Consider the following 22,272-nt stretch of genomic DNA (forward strand, 5'->3'; position numbering starts at 1 on the left):
GCTTTACAGAGGTTACTAGAACAAAATTAACAACAATGGTTTAAATCCCTACAAAAAGTAGCTTATTTTTAAATGGTTTTGTTGATCGTTGGGTATCATTTAGAAGAGCAATGGATTATCTTTGTTTATTGCTATACAATTTAGAAGATGCATTTTTTGTGGACTGAAGCTCCTCAAACCACATTTGACCATCTTAAAAGTACCTCTGCTAAATGAGTCACCCTTCTTGTTAGCTTGAATCATGACAACTAATAAGAAATGTATGTGCTGGAGAGAATATATTTTCCAAATCCTTAAGAGGGTAGTACCATATGTAACTTTTTGCATAATGAATAAAGAAGAGAATAAGTTTTACAGTATTTGTAGTCTTTAACTATCCTACTAATTTACGGTCTTGCATTTCTTACAGTACAAAATGCATAACAATTAATAATCATTCATATAGGTTAGGTTGATCCTATAATTCTTATTTCTTAGTACAATATTGTAGTAAAATTTTCAACTTCAATTTTGTAAGAGAAATTCTAATCTCAATTTCAACTGAACTCCATAAACTCTGGAGCAAGTTTGATGGTACAGCCATAACACAATTAATCATGGATTATTTTTCACCTCCTCCTTGGTGGCGGGGCCTGAATGGGTTGAGAAGAACTGAAAAATATTATTTTAATGGTCAAGGATAAGAAAAAAAAATATAAATTTTAAGTTCGGAAGACATTTTGCACATAAGTGCAAAAATTCAGGGGGATATTTGCAAAACATCATGTTGACTAACAGAAGAATTTGACGGAGGGGGTAAATTGACTAACGTTGTACAATTTCAGAGGGGTAATTGAAATTTTGTTAATATCAGGAAGTAATTGACGAAACTTACAATTTCAGTGGTAATTGTCTATTTACTCAAAAAAAATTCTATAAATACAAGAACTTGTCGACATGACTTATATCGGAAAAAAACTTTATGTTATGAATATCATAATTATCTCATAATCAGACAAATTCTTAATGACGTCATTTTATTTATCTCATAAATCATACTTTTTTTGTACATATTCTTAATAACTTATTTATTAAGTTCCGTTAAGGGGGTTTATCAGTATCTCACGTTATCTGACACCTTTCTGAAGCGAGGCTTTTTTGATGTAGCATGGCTGAAGCAGGTTCCGTTAAAGGTTTCAATATTTGTTTGGAGGCTCCTTCGCAACAGATTACCTACCAAAGACAATCTTATCCGTAGGAGAGTTCTTCTTCATGACGCCATTTTTTGCACAGGTGGATGTGGGTGTTCGAAAACGACGAGTCATCTTCTTTTCCGATGTGACATCTTTGGCAGTGTATGGCACGAGGTTTATTAGTGGCTTCAGGTCTCATTCATTTCTCCTGACTCTGTTGTGAGCATCTTATTCAGTTTGGTCACATGGCGAGGTCACCACGATTTACACATTCTTTCTTTAGAGTGATCTGACATGCTTGCGTTTGGACAGTTTGGAAGGAAAGAAACAATAGGATCTTCAAAAACAAAGCACTGGACTTGCTTCAATTACTAGACAAAGTAAAGTTTGCTTCTTTTTCTTAGTTAAGGGCGAGTAGGCTCACTTCAGCTTTCAGTTATAATGACTGGTGGCGACACCCGTTAATTTGTATGGGTGTTAGGGAGTAGTCTTCTTGTCCATTTTTCATTATGTTTTGTGTAGTAACAGAAACCTGATCTTGTATTTTTGGAGGATGACTCTCTTTGCACACCTTGTGCGAGATGATTACTCCCTGTGTTTAATCTAATTTTATTTTGGCTTCTTAAAAAAAAAAAACTTTTTTTTTTTTTAGGGAAAAAAAAACTTATTTATTAAGTTATACCATTGTCCTTCTATATAAATAGAGATTATTATATGTAACATAATTCTACAATACAAAATAATCATATAATTCCATCTCATTCTCTTTAATAGTTCTTATTCTATTCTAGTAGTTTTATAACACTTTCTATAAAACTTGCTTTCAACATAATTATTTTTTTTAACAAATAAAAACAGCAGATACACCGGTTGAAGCTTTCAACATATAATCAATTTGTTCATGAGGTGCTAGTGGACAGTGGTTCATTGGTAATAGTTGACCGTATAATTTTACGGAAGGAAAGCTTAAATTCCACCTGAAAAGATTGTAAAATGGTAACAAATGTCAATTTAGTTAATAATATTTTTTTGGTTTAATTGCACTTTTGGACCCCTAACTAATTTAAATACAAAACAGTCCCCTATGTTTTGATTCTTTGGCAGTTTTGGACCCCAAGACAAAAATAAAAATAAAAAAATTGACACGTGGCACCTCACTTAGGGTGCCACGTCAGCGTTGACCGAGTCAACAATGGACTGGGGGTCCAAAACTGCCAAAGAATCAAAACATAGGGAGCTGTTTTGTATTTAAATTAGTTAGGGGTCTATTACCGCAACTTTTGAAAAGATAGGGTCCAAAAGTGCAATTAAGCCTTTTTTTTTTTATCAATAAAAATCATTTTTTTTACTTTTTCTTTATAAAATTGATTTATTAGAAAATAACTTTTCATCTGCCACAAAACCAAAAACACCATCTCAGATTAAGTGTGTATTTAAATTTGTCAAAAAAACAAGGGTTGAATATTTTTTTTAGTTTCTATAAATATATCAACTTTTCGTTTTAATCCTCTTAAAAAATTCTTCAACTTTTCCAACTTCACTTTTGGTCCATACTCTTAAGTCAACTCATGTGTAACATTTATATTTTTGAATGAAATTGTGCAAAAATATGTAGAATATTTATAACAGTTTCTAAAAAAAATAGAATTGTTTAACATAACGTGAATTAAATATGAATTTTTCAATGTCAAAAACATAAAAATCATATTTAATGTTTTGTTAATAAATTCTATTTTTTGAAGAAATTATTATAATATTCTAAACATTCTTTGAATTTTATTCAAAAATACGAAGTATATACATGAGTTGACTTAAAAACAAGAAGCAAAAGTGACGATGGAAAACTTTTAGTTTGGAAATTAAAAGTTGAAGAATTTTTTAAAAAGACTAAAATGAATTCTTGATATATTTATAAAAAAAAAAAAGAGCAATGGTATTTGTACATCCATTCCATGACAATTTTAGTGACAACCTTGTTTTTCTCTCTTCTTATTGATAAAAACAATGGGGAGAAAAATGAAGAGAGAGGATAAGACCATCGTGTGAGTATGAGTATGAGAGAGAAAGTTGTACAAAAGTTGTCACAAATTGGTTCTACAAATATATTTTTCAAAAAAAAAAAATTAACCCTTTAAAAAAATCACGATCCATCCAATTGTGTCACAACCATTTTGATTCCAAACAGTCACTTCAATCACTATTTAGGTACCGTTTGGCCTGGCTTTTTTTTTCAGCTTTTTTACGATTTTAAGGAGAAGTTAGGCCAAACACAATATCAATAAAGTACCTTCGAAAAAAAGTACTTTTTTAGAATGCATAAAATTGAATGGAATGAGCTTTAATCAAAAGTTGTTGAATGCTACTTCAAAAAACTACTTCTCTATAATTTATTTCACAAGCACTTATCTTCAACTCATGCAGGCAATCTTATCTTTTATTTTTTAATATTATATTTCAATTTGTTTTTTTCTTCCATTTTTTTTTTTGGAACCGGTCCATATAATTTTTTTTAAAGGAGGATCAATTTAATTTTATTATCTATTTTTGAAGGAATTTTATTATCTTTTATCACTTATATATTTAATTTTAATATCGTTTAATTATCACAACCTCACAAATATTTTTATCTTGATACAAATATTTTATTCCCTTTCTTCAACCTCACAAACACATACACACATTAGCGTTTAGAGTAATATTTTATGTATGTTGTTTTTTTTGTTACGTTAATGCGTATAATTTTTTCAGTATTGCATAATACGTACAATTATTATTTTTATAAAATTTTGATTTTAATTAAAAGTACTAGTATAGATGTCTAAAAAAAATTATACTTATATATATTTTACACATTTATAACGTAACAAACTATGCATATCCTTTTCTTATTAAAAAAACTAAACATATATTTTTCAATGACACCAAAATGTAACAAATATAATATCATATAATATAAATTCTTATCTTTTTAAATGACACCAAAAATATGATATTCTTATAACAAAATTTGTTATACGGTATAATTGGAAAAGAAAAAACAAACTATTCTCTAGCTTAGCTCAGTTGATATAGACAATGTATAAATATATGCAAGGTCGCGAGTTCGAACCCCAACCACCAAAAAAAAAAATTCAAATGTACAAAAAAAAAAAAAAAAAAAAAAAAAAAAAAAAAAAACAGCTTTCCAAAAGCTATAACGAAAGTACTTTAACGAAAAAAAAGTCTGACCAGTACCTTAGTCCTTCACATTGATAATAACACTGCAAAGAATAGGAGTCACAATTATTTGCACTATTTAGTCCTTCACACAATAACACCGCAAAGAATAGGAGCCACAATTAAATGGGACAGAGGAGAATTAGATTATAGTACTCCACTTGTTTGGAAAAGGCCCATCTTGATAATGATAGATGTTCACAATTAGATGTAGTTAGTGTGACAAATCAACGGGTTTTCCCCTAATGATACTTTATATATTTTTTTCTATTTTGTTTTAAATGTAAAAAATTAAAGATTTATTAACAAACTCTCTTTAAAACATAAGACGTGCCTAAAAGAGATTAAAAAACATAAGGCGTTCACTTCAAAAATATAGTTAATTGTCGTTCAAATTTTCTTAAATCGGTTAAATCATTTTTTAAATTGACGATGAAGATATTTTGGATAACTTGAGGTGCGTAGGAGCAATTGATAGGTGCCTAAAGAGCATTTTTCCTTTTTATTTATTTTTTTGTGTGGGGGAAGCATTGAGTTTGTTTCATACTTCCAAATTGCAATGGTTAGGCAACATGCAATTTGAAAATGTCGTGGCAGACTCAAAAACAACCAGTGATGTTTTCATTCTAACTGAGAAAATGGTATAAAATTCAATCATATTATTACATTTTGTAGATGTCTCTTCACTACCCACTCTACAAACTCTCAGGTCGAGTTTAATAACACAAACAAATGAAGTAGAATGCTTAGAATACATTTTCCAAACTCTACAAACTCTAACTAATGACCAAACTTTGAACAAAAATATTGATTTGTTTCTATAATGACATGAAGAATGCTTAGAATACATTTTCCATGAACTTTCCATGCAACTTGTTTTTGTTGACTAAAGTCCCCATGCACTTTCCATGTAACTAACTTTCAACAAATGAGATTTAAACTATTAATTGAGATTACAAAGTCAAACTCTAACTAACAACCAAACTTTGAACAAAAATATAGATTTGTTTCTATAATAACATGAAGAATGCTTAGAATACATTTTCCATGAACTTTCCATGCAACTTGTTTTTGTTGACTAAAAGTCCCCACGCACTTTCCCCAATAAAATGAGTATTCCCCAAAAATGAGTATTCCCCAACAAAATCATCCACAATAAGATGAGTATTCCCCAACAAAATCATTCCGGAGATAAATGGTTAAAGCATATGAAAGGTAGCATAAGTTTAACAGCTTCCATAATCGCAACTATGACATTTTCACTTGCCACTAATCCACCTGGTGGCGTTGTGCAAGTTAGTGTTGGTGATAGAACCGTTGTTCCACAATAATCCCACAATATGCGCAGGAGAAGCTATCTTAGCTACTTATATCATGATGAATATTTAAGATTTTTGATATGCAATACAATTTGTTTCATTGCATCACTTAGTGTTATTCTCTTGCTTGTTAGTGGAATTCCTATCAACAATAAATTTTCAATGTGGCTTTTATCAATAGGCATGTCTATCGTAATCACAAGCCTTGCTCTTACCTACTTGTATGCTGCAAACATGGTCACTCCAACTCCATTTGGAGTTCTCTTCAGGGACTGGGTTTGGTGTTGCTCTTATTGTTTGGGTTTGGATTGCCATAGTTTTACTTGTTTATATCATTCTCGTGGTTTGCACCTGTGTGAGCTGTTGTAGAAAATGTTGCTCGTAGTTGTGTTATGATACTCCCTTAGGTTTAAACTATAAGAGAAAGTTAGTTTTTAGGTTCATTTCAATAAATAATGTATTTAGTTCTTAATATACTAAATGTATCATTTATAGAATGAATCTAAAAAGTAAATGTTATTTTTTAATTAAGACCGCAGTAGTACTTGTTTGGTTACCTCATTTGATATGGTGGAATAAATGGCAGAAACTAGAAACTAGAGTCCTGGTGCAACGCAAGTGGTTAGTGTGTAATATGTAAGACTATTGTTGGGTTTAAAGTTGATTCCATGTGTTAAAATATTGGCGGAAAGTTCCTAGCTTTTTGATGTTATGTATTGGCAAGCATGTACTAATCATGTGCAAACTTGCATATTATAAGAAGTCAAAATAATAAATTTATCTTAAAACTTGTGTATTTTGTTCTTTATTATTAGATATTAAGTATCAGATCAATTTTTTAAAAGTTACGAAAGAAATATATAAATAAAATGACTAAACTATTTATAGTAAATTAACTATTGATCTCGTAAGGGAAGATAGTCAAAATCGCTATCTTTAATTCTTTTCAACATGCTTGCTTCTTCCATGGTTAATTGCTAATTTGCTAAATCAATTGTCAAAAGAAGTTTCATTCAAGCAATCTCAATAATCTTCAATTCTTCAAGCAAACATTTCAATCCATAGTGCTTGAAGCTTCACCAAACATAAACAAGTAACCTACAAAAACCTTCTAGCCAAGCCAACACTTTGACACAAATATGGTATGGGCACAAATAAATCAATGAAATATTGCTATAGGACAATTACTCATGGAATCTCTTCAATGCATTAATTCAATCAATTCAAATTGTAGTTCTTTTTAATAGATTATGAGAATTTGAAAGTTTTAAACAAAAAAGAAAAACAACAAAGAGACTTAATTCTTCTTCAAAAAAACAAAGAGACTTAATTGAAACAATGTAAATTTGAATAGAGAAAATCAGAGAGATCAAAACCCCACATACATCGAACTAGAGGAACCAAAATTGCAGTTAAGTTTTAAATTTTTATTATAATTTTGTACCATATTATCATATTTCTATAATAGGATGAAATTGTCAAGATCACAGAGATGACATCACTTACAGACAAATACAAGTTTCCATGGAAAAAAGGAAAATATAAAACTTTCCATGCAATTGACTTCAACACAAAAGTCATTTTAGTTAATACCAGTTTTATCTCTTTTCTATTATACTTTTTAAATCAATTTATTATTAAAAAATTACTTTTTATTGTCCTTGTGAACTTAACTCAATTGGGTATGAACAATACATATACATAATATATATAAATTCTGAGTTCAAACCCACCACCACAAAAAAAAAATAACTTTCACTACCGTAAAACCTAAAACACTATCCCGTATAATTAAGTGTGTATTTAAATTTACGATAAATTTAAAGAAAATCACGGATTTTGTCAAAACCATTTTGATTCCAAACCACTCACTTCAATGCTATCAATTTGCACTATGTAGGGCCTTCCATCATACATACTACTAATATAGTACTCCACTTGTTTGGAAAGGAAAGGTCCCTCTTGATAATGATAGATGTTCACAAATAAGATGGAGTTAGTTTTGACAAATCAACATTTTCCCCTAAATAGCAAGATGTTCTTGATATTATATTGTACTACCTCCGTTCCTTTTTAATTCTCACTTTTAGACATTTTACACAAACCAATACAATCAATAAATATTACTACTTTTGATACAATACTTCATACTTTTACTATAATAATCTTATTTATTTAATATCTGTGCTCGTGATTTTCGGATATCAAACCATTAATTGATTTGAATCGTTAATCTTTGAACTCTCGATTTTTATTCGTGGGAAGGGAAAAAATGAGTAAAAACCCTTATCGAGACTTTGGATTCGGGGGTTGGTTATGCGAAGGGAAGGTGCTAGCACCCTAAGCATCTACGGTATTCCGTAGGAACCTCTTACCTAAATTATCTTGTGCTAAATTCATTGCTTATTTGAAAATTATTACCTAAAAATCTAAGTGAAAGAATGGGGGGAGAAGAAGTATGTTTTTGGTTATTTTTATTTGATTTGGAAGGATAACAATCCTATGCCTACATACCCTTAAAGAAAAGGGATCAAAACTGTAACGCCCACTTTCGTTTAATCGTTATTTAATCGAGTTTAGGCAATTATATTATAATTATATAATATATGCAAGATTTTGATATGTTTTGATGATTTGTGGTGATTTTGATGATTTGATTGATGACGTGATAAGTTATGAGTTTTGGAGGATTTGATAAGATTAGAGAATTTATTTTATTGTTAAATAAAATAAAGATTTGAAAATAATATAAAATATTTAGTTGAGGGTTGTTTTGATATTTTAGATAGTTTTGGGGGTGAAAGTGAGATAAGATAAGTAATTTGGAAGAGATATAAATAGGAGAAGACCTAATATTTTAGAAACTCATTGTACGTGAAAACTTTTGGAAAAGGGAGAAAAGCTTAGAAGGGAGAAGAGCATAGAGAGGGCTGCGATTTCTTCATAACCAGGTAAGGGTGAGACTAATAATTCAATAATGTTAATTACTGTAATTCTGATGATTAGTTGACAAAGTTAGGATTGATTTAGAGAAGTTTTGGAATTAGGTCAAAACCCTAAAAATTGATGATCAAACGGTAAAACTTGTTAGATTGATGAAAGAACCGTCCTTTAACCTTAGAATATGTTTAGGATGAATTCTGGAATCAAAATTAGGCTTTGAACCATGTTGTGTGATGGATTTTTGAGAAAAACCCTAGTCTGCCCGTGCTTCTGTTCATCGCTCGCCACGGCGAGTGATGATCCTCGCCTCGCGAGTGATGAACTTCATCGCTCGCCACGCGAGCCCCTTTCCTTCGCCTCGCGAGTTGTTTGGTGCAACTCGCCATGGCGAGCAACCCTTCCTCGCCTCGCGAGCTTAGGCAGAGTGCATGTCATATTTCGTGTTTCGACCTTTTTAGTTGAATCTTGTATGCCTTTGAGCACCTGAACATACCTAGTATTGATTAGGAATGAATGTAGGATCAGAGGGAACCCAGAACAACCTTAGTTTGGGAGTTGAGTGGTACTCGCCATGGCGAGTAAGTACTCTCGCCTCGCGAGTACAACCAGGATGAACTTGTTTATGTGTTTATGCGATCTGTGTCGCACTTGTTGATCAAGAGTGAACCCCTAACTGGTAATGAGACCTAGTGATGTCGTTTAATGCAGACTGTAGAGTTGTTTAAGTTATATTAATATTAATTGAATATGAACTATTGTATTGTATATTCATGCAAGATAAGAAGATGTGATAATGATACAAATTATGTGCTTTGATATAATGATATCATCTTGTTATGTGACCTGTTTATGCTGCTTCCGTTATTTAACTAAGTGCATAATTATATGATGAAGTTTAGCTCCAAATTATTGGATGCATGTTGATAAGTGATTACGATGTTTTGTTCATATGTGTCCATGCATAGCATATCATTGAGCTTAGTCCTCACCACGAATATTAGGAGCTTTGTCCTCCGCACGTTTTATAGGAGCTTTGTCCTCCGCACGATTAAAGTATATTAATACTTATGATGACGATTGGTACCACATGCATATAAGGAGTCTAGGAGCATTGTCACATTGTCATGATTAAGATGCCTTGTTGATGATGAATGAATATGTGATTACGTGATAAGCGTTCATTGATTATGTTATGTTGTTTATAATGATTGGATATATGATTATGTGATAACTGTTTAGCATTTATGCAAAGTTAATAATGGAATGATTATGATGTTAATTTATGATTCGCAATTACATTGATTAATGTTATTTTATTATGAAATCTCACCCCTTCTGCTTGAAAATGTTGCCCTTCGTATGGGTAACTTGCAGGTGATCGTGCTTAGTGTACAGTTGCCGTCGTGAGTGGCCTTGCCTTCACTGTGTCGTCTAGGTCGCTCTGATACGTAACGGGATGGGGTTAATGCTATAACATGCTTCATTCTTTTACGTGAACTGCCATGATAATTTATGCTTTGATAAACTCTTTTGAGATACTTGTTGGGCCTGCGAGCCAAAACGTTTATGATTTATGTTTATGATTTTCCGCTGCAAATGTTTAAGATATTGGTTAAATTATTATTTAACTGTTGGATTACGTTATATGTGATATCCCGTTGCTTGATGCTTACTCTGATAAATGTTATGCTTTTAAAGAAATTTTAAATATTGGGAAAACGGGGTGTTACAATTGGTATCAGAGCAGGTTGGTCCGTCCGGTCAATTAGAGAGTCGTGTCGAGTCTTAGTAATATTTATATTACTATCTTATGTTGTTCTTGCTACTTTTGTAGAATCTCGGAAATGGCTGGAAGAAACGATGCTGCGTTAGCTGCTGCTCTACAAGCTGTTGCCCAAGCTGTGGGACAACAACCTAACGTGAATGCCGGTGCGAATGCTGAAGCTAGGATGTTGGAGACGTTCATGAAGAAGAACCCTCCGACTTTCAAAGGACGTTATGACCCTGATGGAGCCCAGACGTGGCTTAAGGAGATCGAGAGGATTTTCCGGGTTATGCAGTGTACGGAGGATCAGAAAGTGCGGTTTGGTACTCATCAGCTAGCCGAGGAAGCTGATGACTGGTGGGTTGCTCTTCTGCCTACCCTTGGGCAGGAGGGAGCTGTTGTGACTTGGGCTGTTTTCAGGAGGGAGTTCCTGAGAAGATACTTTCCGGAAGATGTTCGCGGGAAGAAAGAGATCGAATTCCTTGAGCTGAAGCAAGGAAATATGTCCGTGACAGAGTATGCTGCCAAGTTCGTGGAGTTGTCGAAGTTCTACCCGCACTATACTGCTGAGAATGCTGAGTTCTCGAGATGCATCAAGTTCGAGAACGGTTTGAGGCCCGACATCAAGAGGGCGATTGGGTATCAACAGCTGAGAGTTTTTCAGGATTTGGTTAATAGCTGCAGAATCTATGAGGAGGATACCAAGGCTCACTACAAGGTAGTGAATGAGAGGAAGGGCAAGGGACAGCAGAGTCGTCCTAAGCCGTACAGTGCCCCCGCTGACAAAGGTAAACAGAAGATGGTCGATGTTAGGCGGCCTAAGAAGAAGGATGCTGCGGAGATTGTGTGCTTCAATTGTGGTGAGAAAGGTCACAAGAGCAACGCCTGCCCCGAGGAAATCAAGAAGTGTGTTCGGTGTGGTAAGAAAGGTCATGTTGTAGCTGATTGCAATCGTACAGACATTGTGTGCTTTAATTGCAATGGAGAGGGTCACATTAGTTCACAGTGTACTCAGCCTAAGAGGGCGCCGACTACTGGGAGGGTCTTTGCTTTGACTGGGACTCAGACAGAGAATGAGGATCGTTTGATCAGAGGTACTTGCTATATTAATAATACTCCTTTAGTTGCTATTATTGATACTGGTGCTACGCATTGTTTTATTGCTTTCGATTGTGTTTCTGCTTTGGGTCTTGATTTGTCTGATATGAATGGAGAGATGGTTGTCGAAACTCCGGCTAAGGGTTCGGCGACTACTTCTCTCGTATGTTTGAAATGTCCTTTGTCTATGTTTGGTCGTGATTTTGAAATGGATTTAGTTTGTCTACCTTTGAGTGGTATGGATGTGATTCTGGGTATGAACTGGTTAGAGTACAACCACGTTCTTATTAATTGTTTTAGCAAGTCAGTGCATTTCTCTTCCGTCGAAGAAGAAAGTGGTGCAGAGTTTTTATCTACTAAGCAGCTGAAGCAACTGGAACGCGATGGTATCTTGATGTTTTCATTGATGGCTTCTTTATCTGTTGAGAATCAAGCAGTGATTGATAGGTTGCCGGTGGTGTGTGAATTTCCTGAAGTTTTTCCAGATGAGATTCCTGATGTGCCTCCAGAGAGAGAAGTTGAGTTTTCTATTGATCTTGTTCCTGGAACGAAGCCGGTCTCGATGGCACCTTATCGTATGTCTGCTTCCGAGTTATTTGAGTTGAAGAAACAGTTGGAAGACTTGCTTGAGAAGAAGTTTGTTAGACCAAGTGTTTCACCTTGGGGAGCGCCGGTTTTGCTAGTAAAGAAGAAAGATGGTAGTATGCGGTTGTGTATTGATTATCGACAGTTGAACAAGGTAACTATCAAGAATAGGTATCCACTTCCGAGAATTGATGATTTGATGGATCAGCTAGTGGGTGCACGAGTTTTCAGCAAGATTGATTTGAGATCAGGTTATCACCAAATTAAAGTAAAGGATGAAGATATGCAGAAGACAGCTTTCAGAACGCGTTATGGTCACTATGAATATAAAGTTATGCCTTTCGGTGTGACCAATGCACCTGGAGTGTTTATGGAGTATATGAATCGCATCTTCCATGCATTTCTGGATCGGTTTGTGGTTGTGTTTATCGACGATATTTTGATCTACTCCAAGACTGAAGAAGAACATGCTTAGCATCTGAAGATTGTCTTACAAGTGTTGAAAGAGAAGAAACTTTATGCTAAATTGTCTAAGTGTGAATTCTGGTTGAATGAAGTGAGTTTCCTTGGCCATGTTATTTCCGGAGATGGTATTGCTGTGGATCCGTCTAAAGTCGAAGCTGTATCGCAATGGGATACTCCTAAGTCCGTTACTGAAATTCGAAGTTTCTTGGGTTTAGCTGGTTACTATAGAAGGTTTATTGAAGGATTTTCTAAGTTAGCTCTTCCGCTAACGCAGTTGACTTGTAAAGGTAAAACTTTTGTGTGGGACGTCCATTGTGAGAAAAGTTTCGGTGAATTGAAGAAGCGTTTGACGACTGCTCCAGTGTTAATTTTGCCGAAGTCGGATGAACCTTTTGTGGTATATTGTGATGCGTCCAAGTTGGGTTTAGGAGGTGTGCTTATGCAAGAAGGTAAAGTGGTAGCTTATGCTTCAAGACAGTTGAGAGTTCATGAGAAGAATTATCCTACGCATGATCTCGAGTTGGCGGCCGTAGTCTTTGTATTGAAGATATGGAGACATTACTTGTATGGTTCGAGATTTGAGGTGTTTAGTGATCACAAGAGTTTGAAGTATTTGTTCGATCAGAAGGAATTGAATATGAGACAGCGAAGATGGCTCGAATTGTTGAAAGATTATGACTTTGGTTTGAATTATCATCCAGGTAAAGCTAATGTTATTGCAGATGCCTTGAGTAGGAAGACATTGCATATGTCCGCCATGATGGTCAGAGAGTTCGAATTGCTTGAACAATTTAGAGATATGAGTTTGGTTTGCGAATGGTCACCTCAGAGTGTGAAACTGGGTATGCTGAAGATTGATAGTGAATTTCTGAAAAATATCAAGGAAGCACAGAAAGTTGATGTAAAGTTTGTGGACTTGTTGATTGCTAGAGATCAGACTGAAGACAGTGATTTTAAAATCGATGATCAAGGTGTGTTGAGATTCCGAGGAAGAATTTGTATCCCAGACAATGAAGAGATTAAGAAGATGATTCTTGAAGAGAGTCATAGAAGTAGCTTGAGTATTCATCCGGGAGCTACGAAGATGTATCATGATTTAAAGAAGATTTTCTGGTGGTCTGGTTTGAAACGAGATGTGGCACAGTTTGTGTATTCCTGTTTAGTTTGTCAGAAGTCGAAAGTCGAGCATCAGAAACCTGCTGGGATGATGGTACCTTTAGATGTGCCAGAATGGAAATGGGATAGTATATCGATGGATTTTGTGACGAGTTTGCCGAATACTCCGAGAGGGAGCGACGCAATTTGGGTTATTGTTGATAGGTTGACGAAGTCAGCTCATTTTCTACCTATTAATATTAGTTTCCCTGTTGCCCAGTTGGCAGAGATTTACATCAAAGAGATTGTGAAGCTGCATGGTGTTCCTTCGAGCATTGTATCAGATAGAGATCCAAGATTTACTTCTAGATTTTGGAAAAGTTTGCAAGAGGCTTTGGGTTCGAAGTTGAGATTGAGTTCGGCGTATCATCCACAGACAGATGGTCAGTCGGAGAGGACAATTCAGTCGCTAGAGGATTTGTTGAGAATTTGTGTTCTTGAGCAAGGAGGAACTTGGGATAGTCATCTTCCGTTGATTGAGTTCACTTATAATAATAGCTATCATTCTAGTATTGGAATGGCACCGTTCGAGGCTTTGTATGGTCGGAGATGCAGAACTCCGTTGTGTTGGTTTGAATCAGGAGAAAGAGTGGTCTTAGGACCAGAGATTGTTCAGCAAACTACTGAGAAAGTTCAGATGATCCAAGAGAAAATGAAGGCGTCGCAGAGTCGACAAAAGAGTTATCATGATAAGCGTAGAAAAGATCTTGAATTTCAGGAAGGAGACCACGTGTTTTTGAGAGTCACTCCTATGACTGGTGTAGGACGTGCTTTGAAGTCAAAGAAGTTGACCCCGAAGTTCATTGGTCCGTATCAGATATTGGAAAGAGTTGGAACGGTGGCTTACCGAGTGGGTTTACCGCCGCATCTTTCGAATTTGCACAACGTTTTCCATGTGTCGCAACTTCGAAAGTATGTTCCGGATCCATCTCATGTAATTCAGAGTGACGATGTGCAAGTTAGAGACAACCTTACGGTAGAAACTTTACCGTTGAGGATTGATGATCGTAAAGTGAAGACGTTGAGAGGCAAGGAGATACCTCTCGTGAGAGTCGTTTGGTCGGGAGCGACAGGTGAAAGCTTGACGTGGGAGCTTGAGAGTAAGATGCTGGAGTCTTATCCAGAGTTGTTTACTTAAGGTAAATTTTCGAGGACGAAAATCTTTTAAGTGGGGGAGAGTTGTAACGCCCACTTTCGTTTAATCGTTATTTAATCGAGTTTAGGCAATTATATTATAATTATATAATATATGCATGATTTTGATATGTTTTGATGATTTGTGGTGATTTTGATGATTTGATTGATGACGTGATAAGTTATGAGTTTTGGAGGATTTGATAAGATTAGAGAATTTATTTTATTGTTAAATAAAATAAAGATTTGAAAATAATATAAAATATTTAGTTGAGGGCTGTTTTGATATTTTAGATAGTTTTGGGGGTGAAAGTGAGATAAGATAAGTAATTTGGAAGAGATATAAATAGGAGAAGACCTAATATTTTAGAAACTCATTGTACGTGAAAACTTTTGGAAAAGGGAGGAAAGTTTAGAAGGGAGAAGAGCATAGAGAGGGCTGCGATTTCTTCATAACCAGGTAAGGGTGAGACTAATAATTCAATAATGTTAATTACTGTAATTCTGATGATTAGTTGACAAAGTTAGGATTGATTTAGAGAAGTTTTGGAATTAGGTCAAAACCCTAAAAATTGATGATCAAACGGTAAAACTTGTTAGATTGATGAAAGAACCGTCCTTTAACCTTAGAATATGTTTAGGATGAATTCTGGAATCAAAATTAGGCTTTGAACCATGTTGTGTGATGGATTTTTGAGAAAAACCCTAGTCTGCCCGTGCTTCTGTTCATCGCTCGCCATGGCGAGGGATGATCCTCGCCTCGCGAGTGATGAACTTCATCGCTCGCCACGCGAGACCCTTTCCTTCGCCTCGCGAGTTGTTTGGTGCAACTCGCCATGGCGAGCAACCCTTCCTCGCCTCGCGAGCTTAGGCAGAGTGCATGTCATATTTCGTGTTTCGACCTTTTTAGTTGAATCTTGTATGCCTTTGAGTACCTGAACATACCTAGTATTGATTAGGAATGAATGTAGGATCAGAGGGAACCCAGAACAACCTTAGTTTGGGAGTTGAGTGGTACTCGCCATGGCGAGTAAGTACTCTCGCCTCGCGAGTACAACCAGGATGAACTTGTTTATGTGTTTATGCGATCTGTGTCGCACTTGTTGATCAAGAGTGAACCCCTAACTGGTAATGAGACCTAGTGATGTCGTTTAATGCAGACTGTAGAGTTGTTTAAGTTATATTAATATTAATTGAATATGAACTATTGTATTGTATATTCATGCAAGATAAGAAGATGTGATAATGATACAAATTATGTGCTTTGATATAATGATATCATCTTGTTATGTGACCTGTTTATGCTGCTTCCGTTATTTAACTAAGTGCATAATTATATGATGAAGTTTAGCTCCAAATTATTGGATGCATGTTGATAAGTGATTACGATGTTTTGTTCATATGTGTCCATGCATAGCATATCATTGAGCTTAGTCCTCACCACGAATATTAGGAGCTTTGTCCTCCGCACGTTTTATAGGAGCTTTGTCCTCCGCACGATTAAAGTATATTAATACTTATGATGACGATTGGTACCACATGCATATAAGGAGTCTAGGAGCATTGTCACATTGTCATGATTAAGATGCCTTGTTGATGATGAATGAATATGTGATTACGTGATAAGTGTTCATTGATTATGTTATGTTGTTTATAATGATTGGATATATGATTACGTGATAACTGTTTAGCATTTATGCAAAGTTAATAATGAAATGATTATGATGTTAATTTATGATACGCAATTACATTGATTAATGTTATTTTATTATGAAATCTCATCCCTTCTGCTTGAAAATGTTGCCCTTCGTATGGGTAACTTGCAGGTGATCGTGCTTAGTGTGCAGTTGCCGTCGTGAGTGGCCTTGCCTTCACTGTGTCGTCTAGGTCGCTCTGATACGTAACGGGATGGGGTTAATGCTATAACATGCTTCATTCTTTTACGTGAACTGCCATGATAATTTATGCTTTGATAAACTCTTTTGAGATACTTGTTGGGCCTGCGAGCCAAAACGTTTATGATTTATGTTTATGATTTTCCGCTGCAAATGTTTAAGATATTGGTTAAATTATTATTTAACTGTTGGATTACGTTATATGTGATATCCCGTTGCTTGATGCTTACTCTGATAAATGTTATGCTTTTAAAGAAATTTTAAATATTGGGAAAACGGGGTGTTACAACCCTTATCGAGACTCTAATCTTTGAACTCTCGATATTTATTCGTGGGAAGGGAAAAAATGAGTAAAAACCCTTATCGAGACTTTGGATTCGGGGGTTGGTTATGCGAAGGGAAGGTGCTAGCACCCTAAGCATCTACGGTATTCCGTAGGAACCTCTTACCTAAATTATCTTGTGCTAAATTCATTGCTTATTTGAAAATTATTACCTAAAAATCTAAGTGAAAGAATGGGGGGAGAAGAAGTATGTTTTTGGTTATTTTTATTTGATTTGGAAGGATAACAATCCTATGCCTACATACCCTTAAAGAAAAGGGATCAAAACCAATGTAGTTCACCTAAAAAGTTTCTTTCTTTTTGGTGGGTTGGTTGATTTTAAATTTTAGAAGAAGGTTTTAAGAAGAGATAAGAGGCCTCAAGGCATGAGAGAAAATAAAGTGAGGTTGGTCAAATTTTAATTACAAGAAAATCAAGTCTATTATGAATATTAATTCAATTAAGCATTTGATTAAGAAAATAAAAGGAAAAAAAAACACTTGGGTTACAAGCCAAGGTTTATTTAAGAAAATATTTTTGGAGTTTTGCATATTTGATTTTTTTGGTAAAAATGATTTTTCTAAGCTAAACGGTATGCTAGCGTAACGACGTAAAACAACAAAAATAAGCGTAAAGCGGAAAATAAAGTGGGGTAGTGTCGGTGCATGTGTCGGTGCTTGTGTTACCTACATTATTACATCAATTCCTAGATACATTCTATGGTCTCAAGAGAAATATGATAGCAATAAATAAAATGCGCAAAATAAATTACATCAACTTCCTAATTATACATACTAAAAATAATACCAATGAAATAAAATGACAAAAAATTAAATATGCGTGAGATGATTCAAATATACTACAATAATAATGACAAAACAGTAAATAAACAATTAACACAAAGCAAAACATATTTTTTTGTAATTTTTAGAGAGATTTTCAAAAGTGAAAGAAGTGCAGAAAGTAAAACAGGGGTATAATTAACGAAGTTGGGCTTAAGCAGACACACCGGACCGGTTCGGATTACTGGACCGTGGGCGGGGCGGTTAGACCCGCCCGGTTCGGATTGATATATATAGGGTGTAAGACCCATTTTCCTTCATTTTCTCAAATCATTTCTCTCTCTTACTTCTCTTTCTCCCATAAAAGCTCTCTCTTTCTTCATCTTCTCCGACGGAAGGGATGGGTTCCGGCGCGGTGGCCGGTGGTGCACCACCGTGCCGGAGTTTTCAAAACACTCCTTTTTCAAAAACAATTACATATTATTATATCCTTTTTCGTGTAGATGATAGATCCGGACTTAGATTTCAAAGAAAAGCAATAACACGTTCTAGATCTACAATCAAACAAACGGAAATAAAATACTACCTTCTTTACCTCGGATTCCGATCTGTTCTAGCAAGGAGGAGCCGAATCGGTTTGTGCTTCAGCGCTGCAAGGCCGGTTCAGTTTCTTCTTCTTCCTTCACGCTCCGGTTCTATTCCGATCCTTGACACTGTAAACTTGTTCGCGAATCCTTGTTTCCTTTCTCCGATTCGGTTCGAATTTGAGACTTGTATCAAAGCTTGGATCTAGATTTGTTGTTGTTTATGAGTTTCTGGTGAATTTGTGGTTGTTGAAATCAAAACGGAAAACGATGGATGATTTGTGAGATGGAATGGATTCGGTTTGATGTATGAGTTCGGAAATTATTTACGGGACTGGGTTTTGTTCGTTTTCTTGCAATTTTGCTGTTTGATTCGAAAATTCGGGAAAATGGAGAGAATTAGGGTTTGTGATGTTTGATAGCGGCTGCTGTTGTCCGGTTTTTCTTTGTTTGCAGCTAGGGTTTTATGATCTCCTCTTTCTGTCTTTTTTTGCAGGTTTCAATTTATACCATTAGGGTTGGATAGAATAAGGAAATTACTACTGATTTGCTGGATTTGGCAACAAAACTTTGACCCTATGAACTTGCCTAAACATGTGGGCGTACGGAGAAGAAAAGACAAAAGGAAAAATGGACCCTTGCTGAAATTTTTGGACTTATTGACTTCATTGGACAAAAACGGAAAATAAACATTTATTAAATAGAAAGAGTAACTAATTTTAAAATCAAAACTAAAATTAAAATTAAAACGATGGAAATTAAATACTGAAATAAAAAGAAAATAAAGAGAGAAGAGGGCCCGACTCGGAATAAAAAAATGAGGTACTTCAAAGTAACCTCTCTGTCGAAATTTCGTCTGAAACGACGAAAATTACCGACTTTAAAAATATGAATAAAAAGGGTAAGAATAGAGAAAAGACGTCAAAATTTGGGGTATGACAATATCTCATTTTATATATTTCTCTTTCCACAATAAATAACTAAGGATAATATTGGTAAAACAACATTTAATGTTGCATTGAACTTTGAAAGTGACAGTTAAATTGAAACAAAATTTTTCTCCAAAAGTGACACTTAAAAAGGAACCGAGGGAGTACCAAACAAGCCCTTTAAGTTTATTTTTATCCATCTCTTAAATGTTATTTTTAAATTTGCTTATCCCTCACTCTAAAATTCCTATTTTGTCCTCATTCGGATTATATAATTCAAATCCTTTTCGCAGAATTTTGGATTTCATAATTTGAGTTCTACCAAACCTGAAAAACATATTATAGTTGATACGAAGGTCATTGTTAACCATCGTATCATCCCCATAAAAATTGCACAACACTTTTAAGGATGGTATGAATGGTCAGTCGTGATCATGGTATCATTACCCCACCCAAAGAATAAATAAGAAAGAAAAGAGAATAAGGAATGAAGAGGGGATTTGTAAATGGAGAATAATGCAACCAATGATGAGTTGTGCTCTTCTGGTCTTCTATTTTCTCTTTATACCGAAAAACAACATTCGAAGTTATCTATCGAAACCTTTGAAAAAAAAATCGTTTCATAGTTATGAACCAAACAATTCAAGAATTTTTAGGGCCAAAAGAGCTCAACTCATCAAAAATACGTGTTTACCCATAACGACAGTTAACTATCATTCGGTCAATTTCCAGTAGTAGTTAACTTTCATTTTTGTCAGTTATGCAGACAATGATAATTGTAATGTCAACCAAGCCACAAATCGGTCTGTCTAAGTACCTGTAACTAAGAACTACAATTCCAGAAGCAGTACAACAAATATGACAACAACACTTGCTCATAAGCAACAACATTATACATAATCATTCATAATTTACTATTATTACATCAATCTGACACTACATTAACAATACACGAATGATTGAAATTCAACAAAAGTGCAGAATTGCGAGTTTTTTTACAAGATATTACACAAGAAAGCATAAAGAAACTTAAAAGTCCAAAAAATGACAGTAAATCTCTGCTGCCAATTTGGATAGTTGCAGTTGGAACAAATACAAAGATATAGTTTATTATTTTCAATCATCGACCTAAAAATGGATGCTACATCACCATCATTATTAATAACATGAGGATAATAGACAATTTTCTAGAAGTTTTTCCCCCAGATCTACGCATGATACTTGTACAAATACATGAGATGTAGTATGATTTTCATCAAGATGGACAAAGTATTCGTTAAGTTGCCCCTTCAACTCATCCAACTTGTCTGCGTGGGTTAAAAAAACCTTAATCGTCCTCTTGAAGGTGTAATATTGGACATGAGCTTCAAATTTTTCATCCTGAGACATGATTCAGTTGACAGAAGTTGATACAAGAGCAAATATTAGAATAAAATGAATGAAAGGTAAAGTAAATTGCTTATCAAACAAATACATATATTTATATAAAGCATATTCCCATGTCTTAGTCTCTTCGCTCTTGTATATCTTCCACTCTGTGGACGATGGATGTATTGGAAAATCATCTTTCAAAAAAGCAAGAACAAAATGATTAAGGATTAATTCAAGACACATGATGTGGGTTTTTTGGTTAAGTGATGGGCTACCTCTAATTGGAAAAAAAAGCCTATGACATACCGATTTCATGATTTGTCAACTCAACTACAACTCTATTGTAACAAGTTGAAATGATGTGACCCATGTCTGGTAATGTCAACTGTTGAGCCAAAATGTGTTTTATACGATGCCTCTGAAGTTTTGATTATAACAAAGTCTAGAAAAAACAATTGGATATGTTAATGTGTGTTTAAGTCTGCAAGACCATAGAATAAATTAAAAGTATGAAATCAAGTTTCGGTTCTAAAAGACCAAGATTCTGAACATATACAAACACATTTGAATCAAGTGAGAAGGTGAAGAATATACAAACACTCTGAAGATCATGTCAGGATTATAAAACTCTAATTGGATTTGTCATCTTCTAAAAAGCTCATTATCAGTTTTGGATAATACAGTTTGTCCTCTTCTGACCACGTGCAGAAACAAACAAAGAACTTCAAGGACAATTGGAATGAATCGAATAATTTCATTTGAAGCAAAGGAATTTTGAATGACCTTTCAACGATATTATCCAAATCAAGAAACATTCAAGCATCTATGATTAAGCTTCTGAAAGACTCAAATTTATGCATTGGTACCTCTTCAACGTCTCTCAGATTTCTTGCTATATAAGGAGAGGAAGACACGAAGAGAAAAAAAAGAACGCTTTACAGTTTTTGAAAGTGCTCTTACTCTGTCAAAATCTTAGCGCAATAAACATTTAAGAATTTCTTAATTACAAACTTATATCTTAGAAATTCTAAAGTCTTAAAGAGTCATCTCTGAATTGTATTGATTACACCTCTGAATGTATATCAAATGTAAAACTCAAACGATCTTTATTTGATTAAGTTAGATTATTAGAAGTCTCTTTCAGTTGTGATTGAGCATTATAAGTATCTTGCTTGTGTGCTTGAACATTGAAAGTATCTTGCTTGTGTCCTAGAGCATTCGAAGTCTCTTGTTTGTGTGCTTGAGCATTTGTAATTTTTAGTGATTATAGTAAAAATCTCTTGAACACTAGAATACTTTCGATTTGTAAGAGTAACTAATATAAATTGTTCGTTCTATGTTATATCTCTATCTCTCTCTTTATGTGTGTTTTTAAAACATTGTATTCATATTCTTTGTGAGACTCTGAACTGAAGCTCGAGACTCAATTTAGATTTAAGGTTAAATATGTTTTTGGTCCCTATAAAATTTAGACATTTTAAGTTTAGTTCTTACTTAATTTTAATAGTTCTTTTAGTATCTAATAAAAATTTCTGCA

General features: G+C 34.4%; 1 protein-coding gene across 1 annotated transcript; it reads left to right on the forward strand.

The window, feature by feature from the left end:
- The first annotated feature begins 5,519 nt into the window (after positions 1 to 5,519).
- LOC11429454 (uncharacterized) lies at positions 5,520 to 6,469 on the forward strand. The gene is given in 4 exon segments (XM_013588948.3): positions 5,520 to 5,715; positions 5,717 to 5,760; positions 5,763 to 5,956; positions 5,958 to 6,469. Coding segments are annotated over 4 exon segments (540 nt in total). The 5' UTR covers positions 5,520 to 5,548; the 3' UTR covers positions 6,093 to 6,469.
- Positions 6,470 to 22,272: the final 15,803 nt, after the last annotated feature.

This window comes from Medicago truncatula, chromosome 8 (assembly GCF_003473485.1).
Source record: "Medicago truncatula cultivar Jemalong A17 chromosome 8, MtrunA17r5.0-ANR, whole genome shotgun sequence".
Taxonomy (NCBI): Eukaryota; Viridiplantae; Streptophyta; class Magnoliopsida; order Fabales; family Fabaceae; genus Medicago; species Medicago truncatula.